General features: G+C 44.0%; 1 protein-coding gene across 1 annotated transcript in view; it reads left to right on the top strand.

Annotated features, from left to right (window-relative positions):
* The window catches only part of LOC310750875 (glyoxylate/hydroxypyruvate reductase B-like), a gene marked incomplete at both ends in the record, with an annotated part of 31192 nt that extends 15266 nt beyond the window's left edge, over positions 1-15926 (top strand). Inside the window, 3 exon segments of the mRNA XM_083589285.1 lie at positions 15311-15458; positions 15460-15573; positions 15575-15926. Of these exon segments, the coding sequence (XP_083445411.1) occupies positions 15311-15458; positions 15460-15573; positions 15575-15926 (614 nt within the window).
* Between the last annotated feature and the right edge of the window lie 7482 nt (positions 15927-23408).

Below are 23408 nucleotides of genomic sequence, written 5' to 3'. Positions count from 1 at the left end.
ACTAGAAACATGCTTTCAAAAAGGGAACTGGGGTTACCCTTTCACCCTTGCCCCCATTTCTCTACTCTTCCTCTGCACTGGGTCTTGGATTGTAAGTTCATCAGGGCAAGAACCTATCCTCTTATATTTAGTGCTATTAGAAGGTGCTATTCTAACAATAATAATATAAAAATTCAGTCATTGTGCTGTTTGATCACGGGAGTATAGAATAACAACCACAGCCATATTTCATGTGCATGGATGCGTAGTGGAGAGTGGGATCATGATTGCTGTCCCTACTCCCAGTCTCCTGTGTGGAAGCCTCCAAACCTAGAAGCTGTATATGTGTAGGATCACTGTTTGACTAGGAGCCCTGGAAGTAGGAAGGTTCCAAACTGCATATACAAGACCTACACTTGGAGACACATTGTACACACATTGTTCAGGCTCATCACTGGCCATACAGTAAGAACCAGGGTTTTTCCCCAGCCAAAACTCACTGGAACTGAGGTCCGGCACCTCTCAGTTCGACACCATGCCCATTATAAGTGAACAAGGGTTCGTGGCGTGTTCTGGTACCTCTTTTTCTGGAAAAATAGCCAATGGCCGCTTTGAGTCCAGCATCCTGTTCTCACAACCAGACAGAGAAATCCTCAAGCAGAATCTGAGTAGAAGTTCATTTTCCCCTCCTGTACCCTCCAGAAGTTGGCATTCAGAATCATTAGAGCAGGGGCATCATGGCTGGCAGCCTTTGATCTCCCCCTCCTCCATATGGGCTCTCTCTCCTCCCATGGGGTCAGTGATGGGGTCACTGGGCACTGTTATGAGAATTATAAGGTCAAAGATATAAAATAAATGTTCATAAATGTACCAGGCAAACACATACATAAATATATAAAACGCATATCTGAAACAGGACAGGAAAACAGCCCATTTTGACTCTTTCAGTGACCTCAAATATTCCTCTGCAGTTTGGATGGAAATGGGAAAAGCCTCCCCGTTCTCTCTGTGCTCACAAATCCTGCCTTAAGGGAACATTTGCGTGTGAATAGGGTGAGCCTGTGACCTGGACTCCGGAATTAAGTATTTATCATCACAAAAGAATGACCAGGCTCTCCAGCTAAACCCATTAACAGGTTTCCTGCCAGACAGGATTCTGCTGTAGACCGCCCCTTCTGTGATGTATGTATGATGTATTGGGGGGTGGCGCTGTGGTCTAAACCACTGAGCCTAGGGCTTGCTGGTTGGAAGGTCGGTGGTTCGAATCCCCGCGACGGGGTGAGCTCCTGTTGCTCGGTCCCAGCTCCTGCCAACCTAGCAGTTTGAAAGCACGTCAAAGTGCAAGTAGCTAAATAGGTACCACTCCGGCGGGAAGGTAAACAGCATTTCTGTGCTCTGCTCTGGTTTTGCCAGAAGCAGCTTAGTCCTGCTGGCCACATGACCCAGAAAAACTGTCTGCGGAGAAACGTGTGTTCCCTTGGCCAGCAAAGTGAGATGAGTGCCGCAACCCCAGAGTCGTTCATGACTGGACTTAACTGTCAGGGGTCCCTTTACCTTTACCTTGAGCTGTTGTTGTTGTTTAGTCGTTTAGTTGTGTCCGACTCTTCGTGACCCCATGGACCAGAGCACGCCAGGCACTTCTGTCTTCCGCTGCCTCTCACAGTTTGGTCAAACTCATGCTGGTAGCTTCGCGAACACTATCCAACCATCTCATCCTCTGTCATCCCCTTCTCCTTGTGCCCTCCATCTTTCCCAGCATCAGGGTCTTTTCCAGGGAGTCTTCTCTTCTCATGAGGTGGCCAAAGTATTGGAGCCTCAACTTCACGATCTGTCCTTCCAGTGAGCACTCAGAGCTGATTTCCTTAAGAATGGAGAGGTTTGTTGTTGTTTTTTTTAGATAATTTTTATTAATTTACATCAAAAATAATAAACAAATTAGTTCACATCAGGTATTTCACATCTTGTTCTTTTTCAAGACTTCCTTCAGTTTTTCCGTAAATCATTCGTAGCTATCATTTAGGTTACGCATTTCTTAGTTTTATATTGACATTCTTTATATCTTTGCTTTTATTCCCTTTAGACAATATTCCTTAATTTTTCACAGTGCTTCTTTAAATCCCCTTAGCGTTATCTGACCATTACTTATACATTCCAGATATTCCACGAATTTCCCCCAGTCCTCAATGAATTTTTGGTCTCTTAAGTATCTAATCTTTCCTGTCAATTTATCTAACTCAGCATAATCTAATAATTTTGTTCTCCATTCTTCTACAGTCGGTATTTCCTGTTGCTTCCACTTCTGAGCTATTAACATTCTTGCCGCCGTCACCGCATATTGAAAAAATTTATAATCTTTTCTTTTTATCTCATTTCCTAATATTCCTAATAAGAAAACTTCTGGTTTCTTTTTAAATGTGTATTTTAAAATCTTCTTGAGTTCATTATATATTTTTTCCCAGAAGTCTCTCACTCCTCTACACTCCCACCACATGTGGTAGAAGGAACCCTCTCTATCTTTACACTTCCAACATCTATTGCTTGTCTTTTACATTTTTGCTAATTTTGTAGGTGTCATATACCATCTAAAAAACATTTTCATAACGTAAGAATGGAGAGGTTTGATCTTCTTGCAGTCCATGGGACTCTCAAGAGTCTCCTCCAGCACCATAATTCAATACCTTGAGCTACAGGGTGGCAATTTCAAAAGTCTATATAAGGGCTTGCACACCTTTGTTCTGGGTTCCTCCTCCCTCCTGCGTGGGGGGAGGGGGTGAGCACCCTGTTGCAACAGTTTAATAAAAATCATGCTTACTAGCTGCTTTGTTTCTCAATATTCTCTGGTTGGCCTCTGTTATTTTCTCCTATGGATAGAGAACCTTCTTAAGGACTCTGTATGAGCTCTTGGGTACCCCATAAGGAAAAAGGAGCAGGTTTTTTTTCTTATAACAGCACAATACCTCTTCCGTCTCCATGGATTCAGTGTAAACATGGAGAGATCATGTGACTACGTATCTGACTCACCTTTTCTGCCTGCTGCCTTGGTTTGCAATGTTTATGTAGTTAGGACCCCTGCCACTCTATTTTCTGGGTAAGATATGGGGAGCTTTTCGGTGTGCACAATGTAATCCAGAGCAGTATTAAGAAGAAACAATCCCGGAAATTGATCGACCACATGAAACATCACAAGACACTTCATGTTTTACACAATTTCTAGTTACACCAACTTTGCTTTTATGTCCTCTAGTTAATAGCCTCATCATTACTTGCAACAAGATTTCAATGGCTAATCAATACTCCCAGGGGGCATTGGCACCAGTTAGAAACACGCCGGGGGAGAGCAAACCGCGAGGATAAGCAATCCACTTGGTGTCAGAGCAGAGCTGCTGTTGGCCGGCCAGGCGGGTCAGGCAGGTGGAGCGACACTGCTTGAGACTTTGGCCCCTGGGGTATGGAAACAGACATTACAGTTATAGGTGTTTGCAACCTGTGGTGTGAAGTCAGTGCAGCCGGCAGAGTGAGTGCATGGATTAAATAGCACAGAGCCATGGCCGAAAGGTTTGTCTATTGGAAGAGTTTGTAATGAACAACAGCAAAAGGCAACACTGCAAAAAAGAAAAAGGAAAACAAGAAAAGAAAAGAAAGTACATTATAAATCTGCTCCTTATTGTGCAAACAGCTTTAGGCTGACTTAAAAAAAGCAAACTTTTATTAGCTGCGCATTAGAAGACATTTTTAAAATCATTTGATTATTGTAAGAGAAATGCCAGAAATGCACATTTCCATATAGATAGAACTTTACTGCTAGCATTATAGCGCTGCATTTTAAAGAGGGAAAGGCAGGGTTCATGCCGTGAATTCTTTCTGAGGCATTTGCACAGTGGTGCTAGGCTGTGACCAGCTTACAGGGAAAGGCTTGCTTAAATAACCCCCAATTCACGAGCAATTAGGGAGTGACCCTACTTATTTTGCTTTACTGTGTCTTTACTGTCCCCCTGGTTGTCTCTGTCCTGTGTTCCACTGCTCTTGAAATCCAGTTTAGGGATAAAGGAGAAATTCATTTTAAACAGTTTTATACACAGAATTCTGACCCAATCCAGTCTGCCTACATCAGACTTCTTCTTGCATCAAGTATATTCTGGCGATGAAGGTGCTTGTGCATTGTTGGCTTTTTGTTTTTGTTTTAAATAGCCCAAAGATATGTATGAAATTTTTTTTTAGAATAAAAAACATGTATATTATAGATATTTATAATGTGCATAACAGAGTCAAGCCCCATATGGTATAATATTTATGCAGCATAATTTTATAAGTATCAATACATAACTAGTTATATACAATTACAGTTGTATGCATTTGATTATGTCGCTCTCACCCTTGAATGGGGGCCAATTTACCACACCCCATGTATTATTATTTTTACAATTTTCTTTATTATGGTAAAGCCACTGCCATCAGCTCCAGTCAACATGGCCATTCATCAGGGATTATGGGAATTGTAGTCCAACAGCATCTGGCAGGTACCACATTGCTGTATGTCCCTCCCTGTTTTTCTAGTGCTCAGGCCATGAGAATGGGACTGCTTCATGGTACTTTCTTCAGACTCTCTGTTGCATCTAAAAAAAAACAATGCGAGAAGGTTTTGCTTATACAGATAAAAGAAAAGAAGCTGGCAAGTTCCAGATCCACATTACGGATCAGAGAAGAGAATTCCACCCTTGTTTTGAATGTTCCTGGGACCCTAATGACTTGAGTCCTGCCGTTTCCCCCAAATCGTTTTTCACTTGCTAACTGCAAGCCTTCTCTGCCTTGAGATTTTCAGAGTGACAAGTGGAAAATTGCTCCATTAGCAGAACAAGGGGAAATTAATCCCCCCTAGCACTGATTTCTTTTTCTTATGGCCACAGGAAAAAAAAAACTTTGTATTGAATGTGCAATAATGAGGAGAAGAAATTGATTAAATAAAATCACACAAGAGCAGAACTATTCCAAATTCACCTCCTCCCCACACTTACTTGACTTTTGCACTAATTTTGGTGCCTATCTGAGTCGGCTGGAAAGTGGTGATTTTGAATAGAAGTTAATTCCAGAAAAATGTGCCCATGGGGTCTGATGAAGGAAAGGCGAGTCTGAGTCCTTGACACATTGAATACGTGTTCGGGCTTTGTCAGAACATAAGAAGAGCCCTGCTAGATCAGACCCAAGGCCCATCTGCATAGTGGCCAATCAGATGCCTACTAGGGGAAACCCACAAGCAGGACCTGAATGCAAAAACATTCTTCTCACTTGTGGCTCTAAGCAATTTGGATACAAAGGCATACTTCCTTAGACAGTAGTCATCATAGCCATTGAGAGCCTTGTTGTCCATTCATTTCCTAGCTGAGATGAGACACCCCCCCTCCCCAATTCAGCACCAACCAGTCAGCTTGGCCAATGATCAGGAATTATGGGAGGTAAAGCCTAGCAACATCTGGAGGACCATAATAACAACATCTGCTGGACCACAAGTTGCCCACACCTCCTATAGTGTTCTGTAATGCAAAATGAAGAAACGTCTCTCTCTCTCTAAGTTTGGTATAGTTTGGTCTTTCTTAGCTTGCTATCATCTGGTCATTAGTATATGACAATGACCCCAGATGGGGAAAGGAGCTGATCTTTGTTCAAAGCCATATTGTAATGCACATCAAATCAGTTTTTACCTGCAGACCCAGAGGAGAAAATTGTATGTGCTATTTCACGTGTGCTTCCTTCTATAGCCTCAACATCTGCATCTGCAAATAAGGAAAATAGTTAGAAAGGTTCCCAGAGTACTCGATCCTTTCTTCTCTGGAGAAAAGTGACCCTGGAAAGGCTGCCATGGATTTTTTATATGCCAGGGAAAGGTGAACGTGAAGGCTATATTGGTGCATCAAAATCATATGCAGAAGAAATGCCTTCAGTGCCATTTACTTTTTCAGGAAGGTGCAATATATCTTCTTTCAGGTCAAATGTCTCTTCATGAATAAAAATGAAACCCCTTAAAATAAATGCAGTGTAACATCATTTCTCTCCCTGCAGGGTTCTGAATGTAAAAAAAAAAAGGGGGGGGGAGAATCAATGGGATCATTACAACTGATCATGAGTTTATAGACAGGGACAAGCAAGAGAGTTGGGTAAGTTGAAAAAAAAAAGAAAAGAAAGGGATCCAACAGTGTTCAGAAAAATTGACTGGGAGCCCAGTCTACTGGATTAACCGCCTGGCTCAGCTGGAGAGTGGCTGCATTCACACGGCAAGTGATTTTGTTTGCATGGCATTTACCTAACCGTTGGTTTCTGCCTTATATTTGAGCTGCCACACTACATAAAAGGCACTTCCAGAAATGTTGTGGGATATTGCACAAGTTTAGAGCTCATTGCCGGCGTGCCTGGAGACACACTGGGCCCACAATGTGCACTAAACTTGTGCTATGTTCCATGGCATTCCTGGAAGTGTGTAAAGTCAAATATAAGGCAGAAATTAAAGTTAGGAAAAGGCTGTGAAAATGTAATAATCTGCTGTGTGAAGGCAGTCAGTGTCTCATGGGTGGTATCAGATTTGCATGGGGATGAAAGCAGGCAAGGCACACCCAGGGATGCTCTCTCTGCACTTCTGAGAATTGATATCTAACTGATGCAAATAATTGGTCATCATGGGTTGCTCAAGGCTGGTCCTTTTTTATGTTTAGAGCAGTGAACCTTTTATTGCAGCCTGAGAGGCACTTCCCCTCATGTGCTCTTTTGGAAGGACAGGCTACCCAAAATTGCCACTGACATCAGCTGTAACCTTAGGAACCTGAGCTTACTTTGCCCTCCTTCATCACATCCCTTTCCCCTCCTGTTTCCTCTCTTTTTAGACTGTGAGCCTGAGAGCAACAGCCATTTTAGAAGTGAATTTCAAAAACAAAAGTGCTCTGAGAGGTGTCCCCCCCCCCTTAAAACATGGGATATAATGATGGCAAATAAATAACGGCAGGGCTGGCCTTTGCAATGAAGAAGCCAAACAAATTCTTCTGGAGTGTTAATGCTGATGCCTCTGAAGACAGCTTGCCCCATAAAAGCCACAGGGCCAATTCTCCTAAATAGCAGCCTCTCTCTCTCTCTCTCTCTCTCTCTCTCTCTCTCTCTCCCTCTCTCTCTCCCATGCCCTCCTCTTGGCCCTTGATCCCTGTTATTGCCTCCATGAAGTCTCCAAGCCTCCTTCCACAAATCAGGCAGCAAATATGATGTGCACTCAGAGGCTGGCAGGGAGCAGCACCTGGCCTTTGGAGAATCTCACAAATCATGTCACAATGGCTATGAGGATTGGATGACCTTAGCATTCATAAAACCGGGGGAACAATGTTGCTTAACAAAAACACCGAGACAGTAACCGAAAGACTTAACCTTCTGTATTGTAAGAACAAGAACTACTTTTTTCATCCTGCACGCCAGCCAGGGACCGCAGGAAGGTGCCTTGAGGTGAACACGGTGCACGTATACAAGCAAGAACCTTCCATTCTTTGTAAAAGAGGAGGGCTACATTTTAGACATCTTCATCCCATATTATTTCACAGTTCCTCTGTGTTGCTTCAAATGTATCATCCTTCTCCTGGTTCTCCATCACCTGTACGAGCAGTAGGGAGCACTTTTACAACCAAGGGCCACTTTTCCTTCTGCAGAACCGTTTTGGGGGTCACATGCCACTGGTGGTTGGACCCAGGGGCAAAAGTGGGCAGAATAATTAATCTAAATTTTATCTTTGTTTATCAGGCTAGTTTGCACTCTCACTCTCACAGCCCTTTCTGTCCTCCATCCAGGCATGTAAGAGGCATGATCAAAGTTCAAGGGCGCATTCTAGTCAGGCAAAAACACCCAAGGAAGGTGCACGGGGTGTAGCCTGGGAAGAAGGAATGGCTGAGGAGGATGAGTGACCCAGGAAGATTCCCAAGGGCCACATGGAGAGGCCTGGAGGGTCACATTTGGCCCTTGAGTCTGAGGTTCCCCACTCCTTATTTTCATTCAAAAAATATATATAAAATTGTCCAGTAGCCCCTTAAAGACCAACTAAGTTTGTTCTGGTATAAGCTTTCATGGGCCAAATGTGATCCGTGTTCACCTCAGGGTACCTTCCTGCGGTCCCTGGCTACTGGACAATTTTTTATTTTTTATCATTTTTATTTTGACTGAGGATACGCTTCAGGGCAGAAAAGAGACCAAGGATGATGTAGGACATTTGCATAATGTCCTAATCCAAGGAAGAAGGTCCTCCAACTTTCATAGAATCAAGACAGTCCATGTTTATGGGATATCACTCCAATCATCAATCCCATATCACTGTCATGTTGGCTTGCCAAATACCCTCAATAGGAACCCAACTACCAATCTGGTTTGCTAGACATTTTCAATCAAGGAATCCCCACCACAGACACCTCTGTGATGATGATGACATTAAAACATCCTGTTCCCCTAGTATGTCAAGGTAGAAGAATCATAGAACTGTAGAGTTGGAAGGGACCATGCGGCTCATCTAGTCCAATCCTCTGCAATGCAGTGCTTGGGGCGGGGGGGAAGTATTGCCTGAAATTCTGGAGAGCCACCGCCAATCAGCATTGATGATACTCAGCTAGATGGGCCAATGCTCAGTATAAGGCATGCTCTGTGTTCCATGCCAAATACACCCAGTGTACCTCAAAACAAGCACCTATAATCCACTGAATAACACACAATCAATACTCCTAATAATCCTATGCTTATCATTATAAATTATCAAAAGTAAATAGCTATTTGTGCATCACATTCTTTCTTCTTCTCATATGTCATGGTGAATTTTGGAATAGTAGGTTAGAAAGTTTGAAAAAAAAGATGAGAATTTTCATTCTTATGGAACTACAACATTTGAGCCAAATTCTGCCTTAAAAAAAAAGTGGGTCAGTGATTATTAAATAATCTATGCCAATGATCATAAATTTAATGTGAATCTTCAGATGAAATATAATTATTAATGTTGTTGCTACTGTTGCAACAACAACAACAATTTTAGATCATAGATCAATTTGGAAACAGGAGCGAACAGACTTATGAATGAAGACATGCAAAATGGACGGATTGGAAACAGATTGTCCTGTCCATCTTTATCTCTCCATCTCTCAGGGTATTCCCCTCCCCCTAAGCAGTAACCTCTTTTTTGTTCGTAGCCCCATTTCTCCTCCAGAGTGATCAGCACGGACCACTCTAGTTGGCTGCTAAAAGGAATGATCCATCTTTCTCTCTGTAACAAGCAAGGAAGGCTGGTGTGGGGGGAACATGCACTTCAGGCCTCTGAATGAATAAATGATGGCCTCTAGTCTTGAGGGTTGTCAGTCTGGTGTGTCTCGCCAGCAGCAGAGTCACTGGAGAGGAATGGAAGCAGCTATCGAAGGGCAAACCTGACTGTCACACACACTTAAGATTCTCCCACTGCTGTGGCTGCTGGAACCGATGTCGTGTTCATGCTGATGCTTCTTGTACGTTCTTGTAGTGCTCTGAGTGCAGTGGAAGATGCCCCACCATCCTCAGTCTGCCCCATAGCCAGCCCCCCACCTGCCTGCCTCCTTGCTTAGAATCATCTAGGGCCATCTAATCCAACAGCCTTCAAGGCAAGAATCACAGCTAAAGAACCCCTGACAGATGGCCATCCAACCTCTGTTTAAAGATCTCCAATGAAGGAGAGTCTACCACCTTTCTGAGGGAGGCGGTTCTACTGCAGCCCTGGGGTTTGCAGCCTCTGCCCGACAGCTTCCTCCTCCTTAGTTTCAGTGGGAAGAGAAGGGGGAGAATCAGAATTAGTTGGCTCTGCCCATCATCGGCTCTGGTTCCACCTATTGTTCAGGCTTCCTGCCTTTGGCCCTGCCAGTCTCAGTGGGCATCAGCCACTGCTTCTGAGTCACCGCCTTTCACATCTGCATGGAGAGATACCCTCCCAGCACAAGAGAATGATGCTTCATGAGAGGTGGCTAATCACCAGGCATATACTCCCCATAATGATGCTTGATAATTATGTCTTAGCTTGGGTTGAAGGAGGAGACTATTTAAAAAGGCATTTGTCCTCCTGACAGTTTTACAAGCCACATGATTTCACAAGGACATCCTCTGTCAGAATCATGCCCTTGGCCTTTACCAGAAGTAATCGCTCCACTCAACTTAAGAATTGTGTCCTAAGACAGACCTGGGGCTGTGGGGTTGTGAAAGAGGTTACCACTAAGGGCCAGTGCATTGCCCTCTCTTTGATGAGTAGATCAGATGTGCAAACCTCTGACCAAGCGTCATGCCAGCAACACCAGCAGATTCGTCTGTTTGGCTGTTCTACCACCAGGGGAACCATTATATGGTGTGAGGGTATGATGCACCTGAATTAAGAGAGAACTTGCCATTATCCAACACAGAGATGGGGAACCTCTTGCCCTCTGGGTGTTTTTGGACCTTCAGATGATAGCAGTTACTAAGGCCACAACCACACCATACATTTAAAGCACTGCAAGACCACTTTAAAGAGTCGTGGCTTCCGCTCCAAAGGTCCTGGGAACTGTAGCTTGTTAAAGAAGCAGCTGAGGGTTGCTAGGAGAGCCCTATTATCTTTACAGAGCTGCAATTCTGATGGTCTCTTAGGAAGAGGGGTCAATTGTTAAACCACTCAGAGGACTGTAACACTGTGTGGGGAACAGGAGTCTCCTAACAGCTCTCAACACTTTTAACAAACTACAATTCCCAGATTTGTTTGCAGGGGAGCCATGATTGTTTAAGGTAGTAGCTATCTGAACTAGTCAGGCACTTCCTATAAAGGCACTGTGAACTCCAGTATGTTGAATTTCGTTCAACTAATCAGAACTTTAAGTCTAAAGACACATTACATACAGATGCTTAACTATTGTAATATGATATTGGAGATATCATAGCCTTGCCTCCCATTCATCCAAACACCTTATGACATTCCTCTAGTAGCAGAAGCTTCAAAACAAAACAAAAGCCCAGCTGCTTCAATATTCTGAACCTACTACTTCACGAGCCTGTCTCACCTTTTACTTGGCGCAGTGTATCAAATGTATGAGGGTGAGTCTGAGTGCAATTGCACAAATTCAGCATTTATTAGGGGAGGGGGGAAATCTTCCTGAGCTTGCAGTTCCAAAAGGAGGAAGATGGAGAAATGTGTGCAGATTAGTTCCAGGATAGCAGCTAGGGACAAATGTGAAATGAAATGAAATCAGATGAGTGCTGATGCAGACATACCTTAAAAATAAGCCTCCCCAGGTCTTTCTTTTGGCTTTTTGTAGGCAGCGCTTGAGAGAATGAATGGAAGTAGGGGATCATGTCATCTAATTGCCACATTGTTTACAGCATTGTTGAATTGTTGTAACACGTTGCTTTGTGCTACAGTACATCTTATTTCTTCTCAAAGAGAGTCCTTGGTGTATTTATTTGTTCTTTCCATTAAGTGGCTTAGGCTGCAAACTCCAGAGTAGCATGGCATGTATTAAGTGCAAGGGCTACACCTAGAAAGAGACTGTCAGCCACAAAGAGATGCTGACTGCTATTTTATCCTACCGCTGCAGAGCAAAGCATAGAGAAGCATACTTGGGCAGCCTACCCTATCTCCCTCTCCATCCTATGTGAGGTGGGCAAGGGTGTATCCTGGAAGCTTTGGGGGCTGGTCTATAAGGGCAAATGGGGCACTGCTCCACCAACCTCAGTTTGTCCTCAACCTGATGCCACCTGCCTGACTTCTTAACTACTGTACATCCAGTCCAAGGGTCGGTGGCACTAAGAATGAGGGCAAGGTCATGGGAGCAACAGACCTGTACAAATTACTGCTGGTGGCTGTCAGTTTCAGAGACTGCGTGTCTTTCTTAAGAAGCAGCTCTGGCTGGAACTTGCAGGACTTGATGTCTCCCTAATCCAGAAATATCATACTTGATATCCAACAGTCATAGTGGATACTTTGACAGGATTTCGGTGATGACCACCAGCATTTCATGACAGATGTCAACCAGTCTGAGAATACTTGATTGCTGATTTCATGAGTGCCTGTCAGTCCTCCAGTCTTGGCAGCAAGCACAGAGGAAGTCCTTTAAAGCTATTCACAATACATTTACTTTGAATGGTAAAATTGCTCATTTGACGTTTCTTATCACAATCAGAAAATTAGACCTGACCTTCTGCGAACAAATTTCCAGATATGGAACAAGGAAGGGAAATAGGTGAGGTGTTTTCTTCCCCCTTCCCTCTTTCTCCACACATTGCATAAAACTCAGTTTGTCCGACAAACAGGAAGGCAGGTGAGTTTATTTGTAAGACTTTGGAGCCACACAGCTAACTGAAAAGATTGACCGTGACCTGTTAGTGACTTTGGTATAATTCTATTTGCCCCTGTTTCTCACATAGGTCATGGTTGGGCATAACGATTAGTCATGGTGTGGAATGGGAGGAAGAATCCACAAGATCATCTGCTTACTCATCAGTAGCCTGCCAACAATCAGCTTGAAGGAGCTGCTGTTGGGCAAGGTTGAGGCTGGCGAGATGTTGCAAGCATTTAAACCTCAGAAGAAGTTATAGAAGGGAGACAGAAGCCAGAAGACGAAGACAGAGGCCACCTCTTGAGAGAGGAAGGTGGCAGGAGCTGGATAAGGTGAACCTGAATATGAAGAATTTAGGAACTTTTGGGAAGGGCTAAGCTGCCTCCTCCCATCACCAAAATGAGTTTGGCTACTGCTGCCTGTCAGTAAGATGGAAAAGCTGTCAAGTGACAGTCACCTTAAGAGTCTACCAATGTCTTCGCTTGGGGCATGGCTCACTCTAGATCTCATGGCCTAACATGAAGTGACAGCAGGTGAGATGATCTGGCTTTTACTGATGGCATTGAAGGCAGCAGCATGTTCCACCACTGCAGTCACCACCAGCAGAGGTGTGGGTTGGTGACATCTTACATCAGGGTCTACACTTGATGCTTCTGGTCTGTCAGCAGCCACAAGCTTGAACAGTGCTGTTCTATTTTATCCAGTGCTATTTTTCTAGAAAAACACGTCTCCCGTGTTCTCTTATAATGGCAATGACGCCCACCTGAGAGATGCCGGAACCGAGTTCCAGTGAGTTCTGGCTGAAAAAAGCCCTGATTTTATCCTGCCTTTGCTCTTGCTACAGTGTGGTCACTAATAGGCTGTACTCCCACTCTCCATCATTCGGTGATGACCAAGTACTGCCCACCTTGCCACCTGCTGCTGCTAACACAACTATATGTAATAAGGACTCACACTAACAAAGCCTCTTTCTGAGCAGTCCCTTTTTCCTCCTCATCCTTTGCTTTCTAAGGGAGAAACGCTAATTGAAATTCATGCTCTTGGGCCCTATGAACCATTCAGAAGAATAAAAGCACTTAATCGCTTAATGAAATTATTGTCTCCAGAAGCGTGAAAAGGGAAAAGGGGAAGAACATAAACTATTTTATAGGAAACCCTTTGAAAACACATCTCACTGATGTTTCCATTCCTTTGTGGACTTTGTAACTCAATATGTTCCTTTCTTCACACTCCTTTTACAAAGAGTGATTGCTAATGCTATTGATATATTTCTCAGCTGTACTATTTGGCAATCATATACCACCTTGGGCTACAATCTTGCATGCTAAAGAGTCCAGCTTTTGCATTCTACCCAAGCTGGGTGAGGGGGCGGGTGGGAAATGATATAAATTTGCAATTTGGCATCCCCCCCCAAACAACAACACCCCAAAATAGCAACTCTTGGATGTGCATTTCTATTTGCAAATTTGCAGTCTGAGGATTCAAGCAAATCACGCCCCGCCCCCCGCTAGAGCATTTTGTTTTTAGAATGATAGATACACCAAAGTTCCACATTCATATTTCAGGAATAGATCGGTTTGTAGCAGGAAAGAAGCAGCCCAAAATGTTGTTGCTATTATTAATTAATTTATACAATGCTTAAATGCCAAATGCTTAAATGGATAGTTTAAAAAGTGGGTTAGATAAATTCATGGAGGAGAATCTTATTAGTAACTACAACCATACTCCAACTCCCTGCTCAGAGGCAGTGGTTATTATTATTTTTACTGTTATTATTTATTGAATTTATGTACCGCCCTATACCCGGAGGAATAAAGGCAATTCACAGAAAAGATCAACGTAAAAACCACAATATATATTGCGTGGCAAGTACCATCCCCTTTGTGAAATGAAGACATGGGACACATTATTTTAGGTTAATGGGAGGAAAAAGGCCACAGCTTCCATGGCCATCTGGTTAGTCACTGTGAGAACGTGGTGATGGCCTAGCTGAGCTACTGTCGTGACCCGGCAGGGTGTCTGTGTAACCAGAAGTGGATCAGAATCATCAGAACCAGAATCATCAAGCTGCAGCAGCCTAACCAGGTTGAACTTGTTGATCCTAATGCTCTTATTGCCACCTCTCCTGTTTCATCATGCACAGCTCCTCAGTATATCAGGAAACTCTCTAAGGACACCTGGGAGTGATCATGTTGATGACATTTTTCATCCTGCTATTGCAAAGTGAGACCAACCACAGCAACTGGAAAATCCCCCAGAGCATTCAGAAATCCTTCTGATTCCATTAGTCTCTAGGGGTGGGCCATCTCAATAGGTCCTCTATTCCGGCAAGGGGGCTGGGATGTGGGTAGCATTACAGCCCATCTAAACCTTACTAGGACCAAACCGTAATGATAAGACAGTTCACAGTATTAAGACAGCAACATGACAACAGTGTGCTTCATCTTCATTCTTATGCAAAGTTATGCAGTTTTAATCAATTAAACAATCCATTAGAACTCATACGATTAATCAGCGAAGATTCCTTTAATGAGGGCGGCAGTCTGAAAATAAAACATTTGCCCACGAAACCACAACTCCGCCATTTTGTCCTCCTCAATTGGTGAAGGATTATAGTTCACTTGCAGACCATGTAGAAGGTTCCAGTTTCAATCCCTGGCATCTCCATGTAGAGCTGGGAGAGAACCCTGCCTGAAATTCCTTAGAGCTGGCCAGTCAGTGGAGACAATACTGAGCTATATGGACCAATGGTCTGACTCGGAATAAGGCAGCTTCCTGCATCTCCCACGCTTATCAAAAGCACTGATGACAGATCAGAATGGCTGCTTAACTTTACACAGAAGGGGCCATTGGGATGCTTCTGTACTCAGGAGATTTGTAATGTTTCCTCCAACCTTCGACCATCAGATAAGAGAAGTCTCTTCTCTAACTGAATCTTCTGGACTTGAAACTGATCTCTAGCTTTGGAGTAAAAATAACCAACACCCCAAATGCTGTTTCTGTCTCCACAGTGAACATAGACATGGCGTTAATGCCGGCATCTGCAAGAAGACTAGTGGAAGCTTGTCACATTGCAACATCTCCAGATACCACACGCTTTGCAGTTGACTGGCTGGGAGTAGAAGTCACCTGGGCCACTCTTGGGATCTTTGGGATGGGCAGCTTTTGACATGAACATCCTTTGTCACAACAGGAATCACAGAAAAGAGGAAGAAGAACAGGCAATTGGTGCCACTTATTGTAAAAACATAGAAGACTTGCTCCAGCACTCTGAATGTGATGTTGGTTGTGAATCTGACATCTGAGACACACAAGCTCATTGGGAAAAGGGAGCTGCAGCTGATGAAACCCATGGCTACTCTCATCAACATCTGCAGAGGCGCAGTAGTTGATCAAGATGCCTTGGTAGAAGCGCTCCAAAATGGAGTTATTAAGGCTGCAGCTTTAGATGTGGCTGACCCTGAACCATTGCCAAGGGATCACCTCTTATTGCTACTGAAAAATGTTATTATAACTCCTCACATTGGAACTGCAACTGTGCAAGCCCTGCTCATGATGACAGAAGAAGCAGTGGGAAATATACACACTGTTCTCAATGACCTCCCCAGTGAAGTGATCACCAAATAGTTTGATGGAGAACATTAATAATCAATGGCTTATCTGCAAAGGACATTAACCGCTAAGTAACAATGGAGTATGAGAATCAAAACTCATCCTAGCTTTCATTTATGGCCTCCCCTATTGTAACCATTTTCTGCAATTATATTCTTATGTAAAAGAACTATGTATTTTGTATTTTTATATTGCCATTTTATCTTGTGAACTGCCCTGAGACCTGCAGGCACAGTATAGGGCAGTATATAAATTAAATGAGTAAGTAAATAAATAACTAGTTGCTGAGTATGTAGACATCTGCAAGAAGCATTATCTGTGCTCACGAGCCTTGATCCAAATGTTCCACCTTAATAAGAGAATCACTTTGAAGTGAGTGCCAATCTCCGCCTGGTTGGTTTAGCAGCCCTTTGGGATCTTATCAGAGCCAGCATCCTTCCTTGTTAAATATATGAAGGGCAGAGAGCTGGCCAACAACACATTTCGTTGAAATACCTGGTGCCATTACAGTCAAGGGGGTTGGGGTAGCGGTGGCAATTATGCCATACACATGCAACTCTTGTTATTCCAGCACAGCCACCTAGAGGCCTTGGATCTGCTCAACAGATGATATATTAGCCCTCTACTGGCAGTCCAAGACAAAGTAGAATAATGATGGCCAGTGTGGTGTAGTGATTAGAAGGCTGGACTAGGACCTGGAAGACCTGGGTTCAAATCCCTGCTCAGCCATGAAGCTCTCTGGTTGATCTTGGATCAGTCTACTTCTCTCAGTCTAACCTACTTCATAGAGTGGTTGTAAGATTAAGATTGTGCAACTCAGGAAGGGAGATAGGGAGGTGGAGAGTGATGTACCTACGCACAGGTGCATCTCTTGCTTCTGTGCTCACCTGGCTGCATCCTTCCCGCCTAGTAGGGATGGATGCATATGTCAATTTCAATTTGCAAGCCTTCAGTTCACCACATTTTCACATCAGTTTGTAATTTAAAAGAAAAATAAACATAAACAATAAATAGCATTAAGGTGCATTTTTGGTAATAGTCACAGTTTTATATGGAGCTTTGCATGCATGCATATTTCGGGAAGCAATTTCCCCACGTGTGATGGTATTTTCACAAATAGATATATTTTTCAATGGAGGCTTTCTTCTAATGCATGCATTAATATATGGATGGAGACTTTCACTGCAAAATTTGGAGCAGCGCAAATTTTTGAAGGACGGCTGCATTTTGATTCATGTATTGTTTTGGAATTGTGATTTAGGTACTGCATATCTAGTGCTATTTTTTTTTTAGGAAAAGAGGTGCCTGAACTCACCATGAACACCTCCCATGTTTTCCTATAATGGCAATGGAACCCACCTGAGAGGTGCCGGAACTGAGTTCCAGTGAGTTCCCGCTAGAAAAAAGCCCTGGGTATATCCACATTCAAATGTGAAGTGAGCTGAATTTCTCCTCCTCCACCCCTGCTGCCTATTGTGGATGGAAGATGGTGGGATGTAAATGGCAAAAGAAAAAGGGAAGCAGCTGTGTACCCACCGCAGCGTGAAAGCTGTAGCGTCTAGTGGAAAAGTAATGACTGGGTAATGCTGAAAGCCTCTGATATGGGACCACTCTGGTAGGCCCAGTTGCATGCGTATGATGTGCAAGAACACCTAGGCAGATCAAAGGTCTCTCTCTCACACAGAGACAGCCTCCCTTCCCTAGTTAGGCTCTGAGCCTCTGCCAACTGCTGCCAGGAACATGGGTTAGTACATCGAGACTCTCCACATGACGTCTTCATCAGCATGGCAAATCCCTTTTTTAAAAAGACATTTGTTTCAAGGATATTCATGGCCAGCACATTTAAACATTCCAACTAGGAGTGGTGAACTCACCCCACAGGCAGGCTAATTTTGACAGCAGGGTTCATTTCATGTTCTCAAAACTCTGCCATAATTTCTAGGTCCAATGAAGCCCACTTGCTCTTGGAAAATGAATGCACCTGTCCAGGCACCTGTCTCCTGGGAGAGCTTTGGGGATGCCACAGAAAAGGTCCTGTTTCCTGGGGATGCCAGTCTCACCTCCATACTGTATATGATAGGACCTTTAGCAGGGATTTGGTAGCAGATAAAATACTTGTAAAAATTAGTTAATTTCTGATGCATGTAGACTGAATTGAGACAATATTTTGCTATTCCACTATAGGTATAAAGCAGCCAAAGGTGGGTTGGTGTGGACAGCATGGTGTTGTTTACCTACCATCCCAAAGCGGCACATTGCTGCTGGTTCCTGAGATGGGGAGGGGCAAGACAGCACAGAGCTCAGTGAGATGTGGCTGCAACATTGGGAGCATCAGAATGGCTCTGCTGCTGTGCCCGCATCATGCTGTGCACTCTGCTACCTTCACACTCTGCTGTGCACTCTGCTACCCTTTCAGTAACTAGCAGCAATGCACAGTGTTGGAAAGCCAAGTGAGCAATGTGTCCTGCTCATATCACCACTTAGAAAAAAATGGGAATGTGCACATTAAAGTAGATAAATAGAAAAGCATTCTAAGCTATGCAGAAGAAGGTTGGAGACTTCTTTTGTTTGAACTCCTTTTTGCAAGGATAGGGGTAGAAGGATCTACATTCTCACTTTCCCATTTTTCCAATCTGAAATTCAGTTCACATTTCTGTAGCAATTTGTGATTTTCCCCCCTTAAAAAAACAACACACTCATGAAAAGCATTTTAGTGTTAATGTCTCCTAATAAACCCATTTTTGTATGCAGTTTTGACTGATGTCCAAATTTTTGCAAGCAACGATGCATTTTATATCTTATTTTTCTAAGCATTGCTTGGTTGGAGAACTTCACCACAAAATTCAGAGAAGTTTGGATTTCAAAGGATAACTGTGTTTCGGTTCTCATATTGTTTTGGAAATTGTGGAAGTTGACAGAGCCACTTTTAAATAAGAACTGAATCGAATTTCCCCCCGTTGCCTAGCAAGCATGAAAGCGTTGCAAGAGGACATGCAGGCTGCAAAGCAAGTTGGGAACTTGGCTGGAAAGTTTGTGGCTTGTTAAAGGTGCGAGGCTTCTCCTTGTCAAAACCTATTCAATGCATGTGGTCAAATGACTGCCGGGAGCTAGTGCAAGCCACCTTGGAACCTTCAGCAAATGTGATTTGTGTTAGACATGATGTCTCTATAGGTTAAAAATAACATGCCTGCTCAAACGTGTTAAGCAGGGGAACGCAAGCATCGGAAACATTATGCAAGTTGCTGCAGTTGTTAGACATTTAATCAGATAAAGCTCAGCTGGCTCTGTCTTGGGCCTCTTCTGAGAATCTGGCTCCCCCCACCGTGTTTATGAAGGAGGAGAGCGCCATCTGTCATGTATGCTCATTAGCTGTGCAAGTGTGACTGCCATTACTTTGAAGGAAACAGCAGCAACAACAAAACAGCTTTCGTCACACTTTGCTGCCACCCAACAACTCAGGGATTCAGGCAATCTGTGGACAAATGCCGGCTCTCTCGGCCTGAAGTGAGATGAGCGCCACACCCCATAGTCGCCTTTGACTGGACTTAACTGTCTAGTGGGCAATTACCTTTTAGCTTACAGTCTGGAAATGGCAGCTGGGCAGTGAGATGGTCACACTCACAGAACAGAAACATTGTCCATCTCATCCTAGGGATGGGGAATCAGGAGATTTGTTTGCAGGACATTTTGGCAAAAAAAAAGAAAGAAAGAAAGAAAGAAGGTTCCTTGAGAAACAACTGTTTTATTTACAAGAAATACAAATCAGCCTGAGTAGCTTAACCACCCATGTTCTGACCATAGTTCTTCTTCATTGGTCTGTAGCTAACACATATAAGTAGGAAATACATACAAAAAGAAAGCCTATTCAAAATACTCCATACAATAGGAACAGAAAGAAATAAATTTAAATGTGAGTGACAACACCTGTAAACAAAAAAAAATGTTATGGTGAAAATGTTGTAAAATGACTAAAAGACCATTAAAACAAACCAATGCATGTATATGTGAACCAACAGAGCGTGAGTAATGATATAAATTCTGCAGAGCTGAAATGGTGCATAGAGAAAAAAAATCTCCTAGCTTTGAAGCAGCCTGCAAAAAAATACAGTAATCCAAAAAGGTACAAACAAACACAAATAAATGTGTACACACATATTGAATCTGGAAAATTGCTATGCGCCAGTTATTGTTGTTGGCTGTCTTGAGAGACAATGGAGTGCACCTCTGAGGGTGAAGTCAAACTGCTGCCTTAGCAGCACTGAAGTGACCTCCTTGAGGCGCAAGCCTGGGCAGTATGTATGAAGGTCCTGAGCTGTCCAGACAACAAGAACCCCCTCTTCCAGTTGAGGTCCAAAGGAAAGCAAAGCAATATGTTTGGTACCAGCTTGGCTGCAGGAATTGCCAGAGAGATGTGTACATGGCACCATCCAACCATCTTAAGGACTCCACTCTGGGTTTGTGTAGGGCTTACTCCTTAGCCGTTTCTTCTCCTGAAGATATTCCCACAAGGCAGCAGAGGATTAGGAGTAGAGTTTTCCTTCTTCTAGGTGAGCCAGCGTGGTGTAGTGGTTAAGAGTGGTAGAATCATAATCTGGTGGACCGGGTTCGCTTCCCCACTCTTCCACATGCAGCTGCTGGGTGACCTTGGGCCAGTCACACTTCTCTGAAGTCTCTCAGCCTCACTCACCTCACAGAGTGTTTGTTGTGGGGGAGGAAGGGAAAGGAGATTGTTAGCCGCTTTGAGACTCCTGAAGGGGAGTGAAAGGCAGGATATCAAGTCCAAACTCTTCTTCTTCTTCTCTTCCCAGGTTGACATCTGCCCCTCACTTCCCTCTACAGCACATGCAGAAAACACCTTCAGGCCTATTGCATGGTTGGACCGTTGGAGCCTGTCTTCGCATGCAGGGGAAGTTCCTAACTCACCGAGGATTTGATACCAACTGGCTACCCTCACCTGCTTTAGCCAGCCAGTTGAAGTCGTTTCCTGGGGTATGGCTGCTGTTGCATGAAAGGTGAGAGCTGAGTGCAGGTTGGACAAACTACTTCAGAAGGAGCAAGACGTGTTTCCCACCAGAGGTACTAGCCCTTCCTTAACACCCTACACACACTGGGGAATGGCTTTGACTGGCCGGCTAAACCAGGTGAGAGTAGCTGATGGGCCTCCAACCCTCCCTGAGTTAGGGACATCCCCTGCATATGAAGACCCGTATGTAACAGTACTGCCTTAAAATTCAGCAGCACAACTTAATTTTCTTTGCTTTGTAATGGTTTTCCAAACCTGGCTTCTGAAAGTAAAGCAATGGAAATTTTAGCTTTCCAAAATTACAAAAGGAATAATAGATAAATAAATAATTCACACATCCTGATCTTTCGCCAACCCACCTTGGGATTTTGAATTTGTGCTGAATTTAACTGTAACCGAAGGCTCATTTCCTGCTGTTTGAGCACTTCAGTCCTGTAATTTTGATGTGTATATGAGTTCCGCCCATTCTTCTCCCTTACTGCACCACAGTATCTAGAAGACAACAAGGAATAAATTGCCATGGTTCCATCACTGTATAAATTGATCATGGATTCAAACTCAACATTTGTGTCCCAATCTTTGAATGCCATGGAAGTCATCATTGCTTAAAGCTGCAAATCCACACATATATATGTTGGCTCGTTCTTTTCCAGATCAGTTGAATACTCTTCACCATCATGTCACCCCTGAATCTTCTCTTCCCTCATCTAAAATATATTTTGAACTGTTCTTCATAGGACTTGGTTTCCAGATCCCTCATCACCCTGGTCACTCTTCTCTGGACACTATCAGTTTAGTCAGTGTCCTTCTTCAAGGTCTCAGCTGTGCTAAAGGATGCTTGTGTAGCAAGTGCCTGTGGAAGAATGGTAGCAACATCCATATGTTCAAACTGGGGCTAGCCTTACCATTAGGCAATACCAGGCAATGCTGTAGGGCAGAACTGTGGAGTTGTGGAGCCCATCTCTGGACAGTAGTATTGTTGCAGTTTTCCTGGATGGGGCACATGATGTCAATCTGGTTCTCTTGCTGATTTTTTCATGCAACCCCAATTTTGTTGCCACCCTGCCCTGCTCCATTCAGGGGAGCTGTATTAGTGTTGGTACTGGGAGGCTAGCTCTTCGTCTGATAATGCTGATTTTGGGTGTTGTAAAAGAGTCAAAATGGTTAAGTAATTTATTATACTTCTGATCTGTTGATTGTAATAATCTGATGATGTATTACTGCTGTATTTCTACTGCCAGGAAGGAGGGTTCTTGTTGGGTTTTCTGACTCAGGTGCCAAAACAATTTACCCAGCATTTGGTGCTATGCATTTTAGCCTGGGGCAGTGGATACTATTAGCTGCTCTTGTGTGTTTTTTTGGGGTGGGTGGGCGGGACTTGGGTCAGGCTTGGTTCAAACATGTGAAGCTCTCATTTGTGCCGTTAATATGCAAGGAGGTGGCAGCTGAACACCTGCAAGGACCTTTAGTGCATATAACTGGGGCTGCAGTTATCAGAAACCCTCCCATGGCCCCTGGATGAGGAAAACTACAGATTTGCCCAGAGAGGGCACAATTATAGGTGGCATGCTGATGTTTAACTGAACGTGTATAAATGTCTCACCCTTCTCATGTTCATTCATTATATCCTGTTTGAATGCCTGTATACTAGCATGGGTCGGCAAACTAAGGTGCGAAGGCCGGATCAGGCCCAATTTCCTTCTAAATTTGGCCCGTGGGTGGTCTAGGAATCACTGCGTGGATCGCCAGCAAGCATGTTCTTTCCCTCTCCCTCCCTCCCCCTCAAATGGCTACAGCGGCTCCTCCTCCCTCCCTCCTCCTGGCTTCTCCCCGCCCTGCCTAGAGGCAGTGGTGTAGTGTGGGTTGTCAGCACCCGGGGAAAGGCAAGTAATTTGCGCCCCCTAACCTGTGGATTTGCGCCCCCTAACCCGTGGATTTGCGCCCCCTAACCTGTGGATTTGCCCTAACCCCCAGATGTTGCGCCCGGTGCGGCCAGCCCCCCCTGCACCGCCCACGCTACGCCACTGCCTAGAGGAGGAGGGGGGTTGGGCTTTGTTGGTGCCAGCCCCTCTCCGGAGCCCTTTCACATGCCACTCATCGTTCCTCGTTCATTCCCCCCCCAAAAAAAATTTATAGTCCGGCCTCCCACAAGGTCTGAGGGACAGTGGACTGGCCCCCTGCTGAAAAAGTTTGAGGACCCCTGCTGTATAGCCTAATGTTGATATAATTGGGTGTGTGTGTGTGTGTGTGTGTGTGTGTGTGTGTGTTTTGTTCTGCATGGTGACCCCCTCAGATGTTCATAGAACCATAGAATTGTAGAGCTGGGACTCCAACAGTCATCTCGTCAAACCCCCTGCAATGCAGGAATCTCAGCTAAAGCATCCATCCAACCTCTGCTTAAAAACCTCCAAGAAAGGAGAGTCCATAACCTCCCAAGGGACTCCAACTCCCATCAGCCCCAGCCAGCATGGTCA

This window comes from Podarcis filfolensis (genome assembly GCF_964270895.1).
Source record: "Podarcis filfolensis genome assembly, chromosome: 15".
NCBI classification, from domain to species: Eukaryota; Metazoa; Chordata; class Lepidosauria; order Squamata; family Lacertidae; genus Podarcis; species Podarcis filfolensis.
The sequence above is the reverse complement of the archived record's forward strand: the minus strand, read 5'-3'. Positions and strand labels throughout refer to the sequence as shown.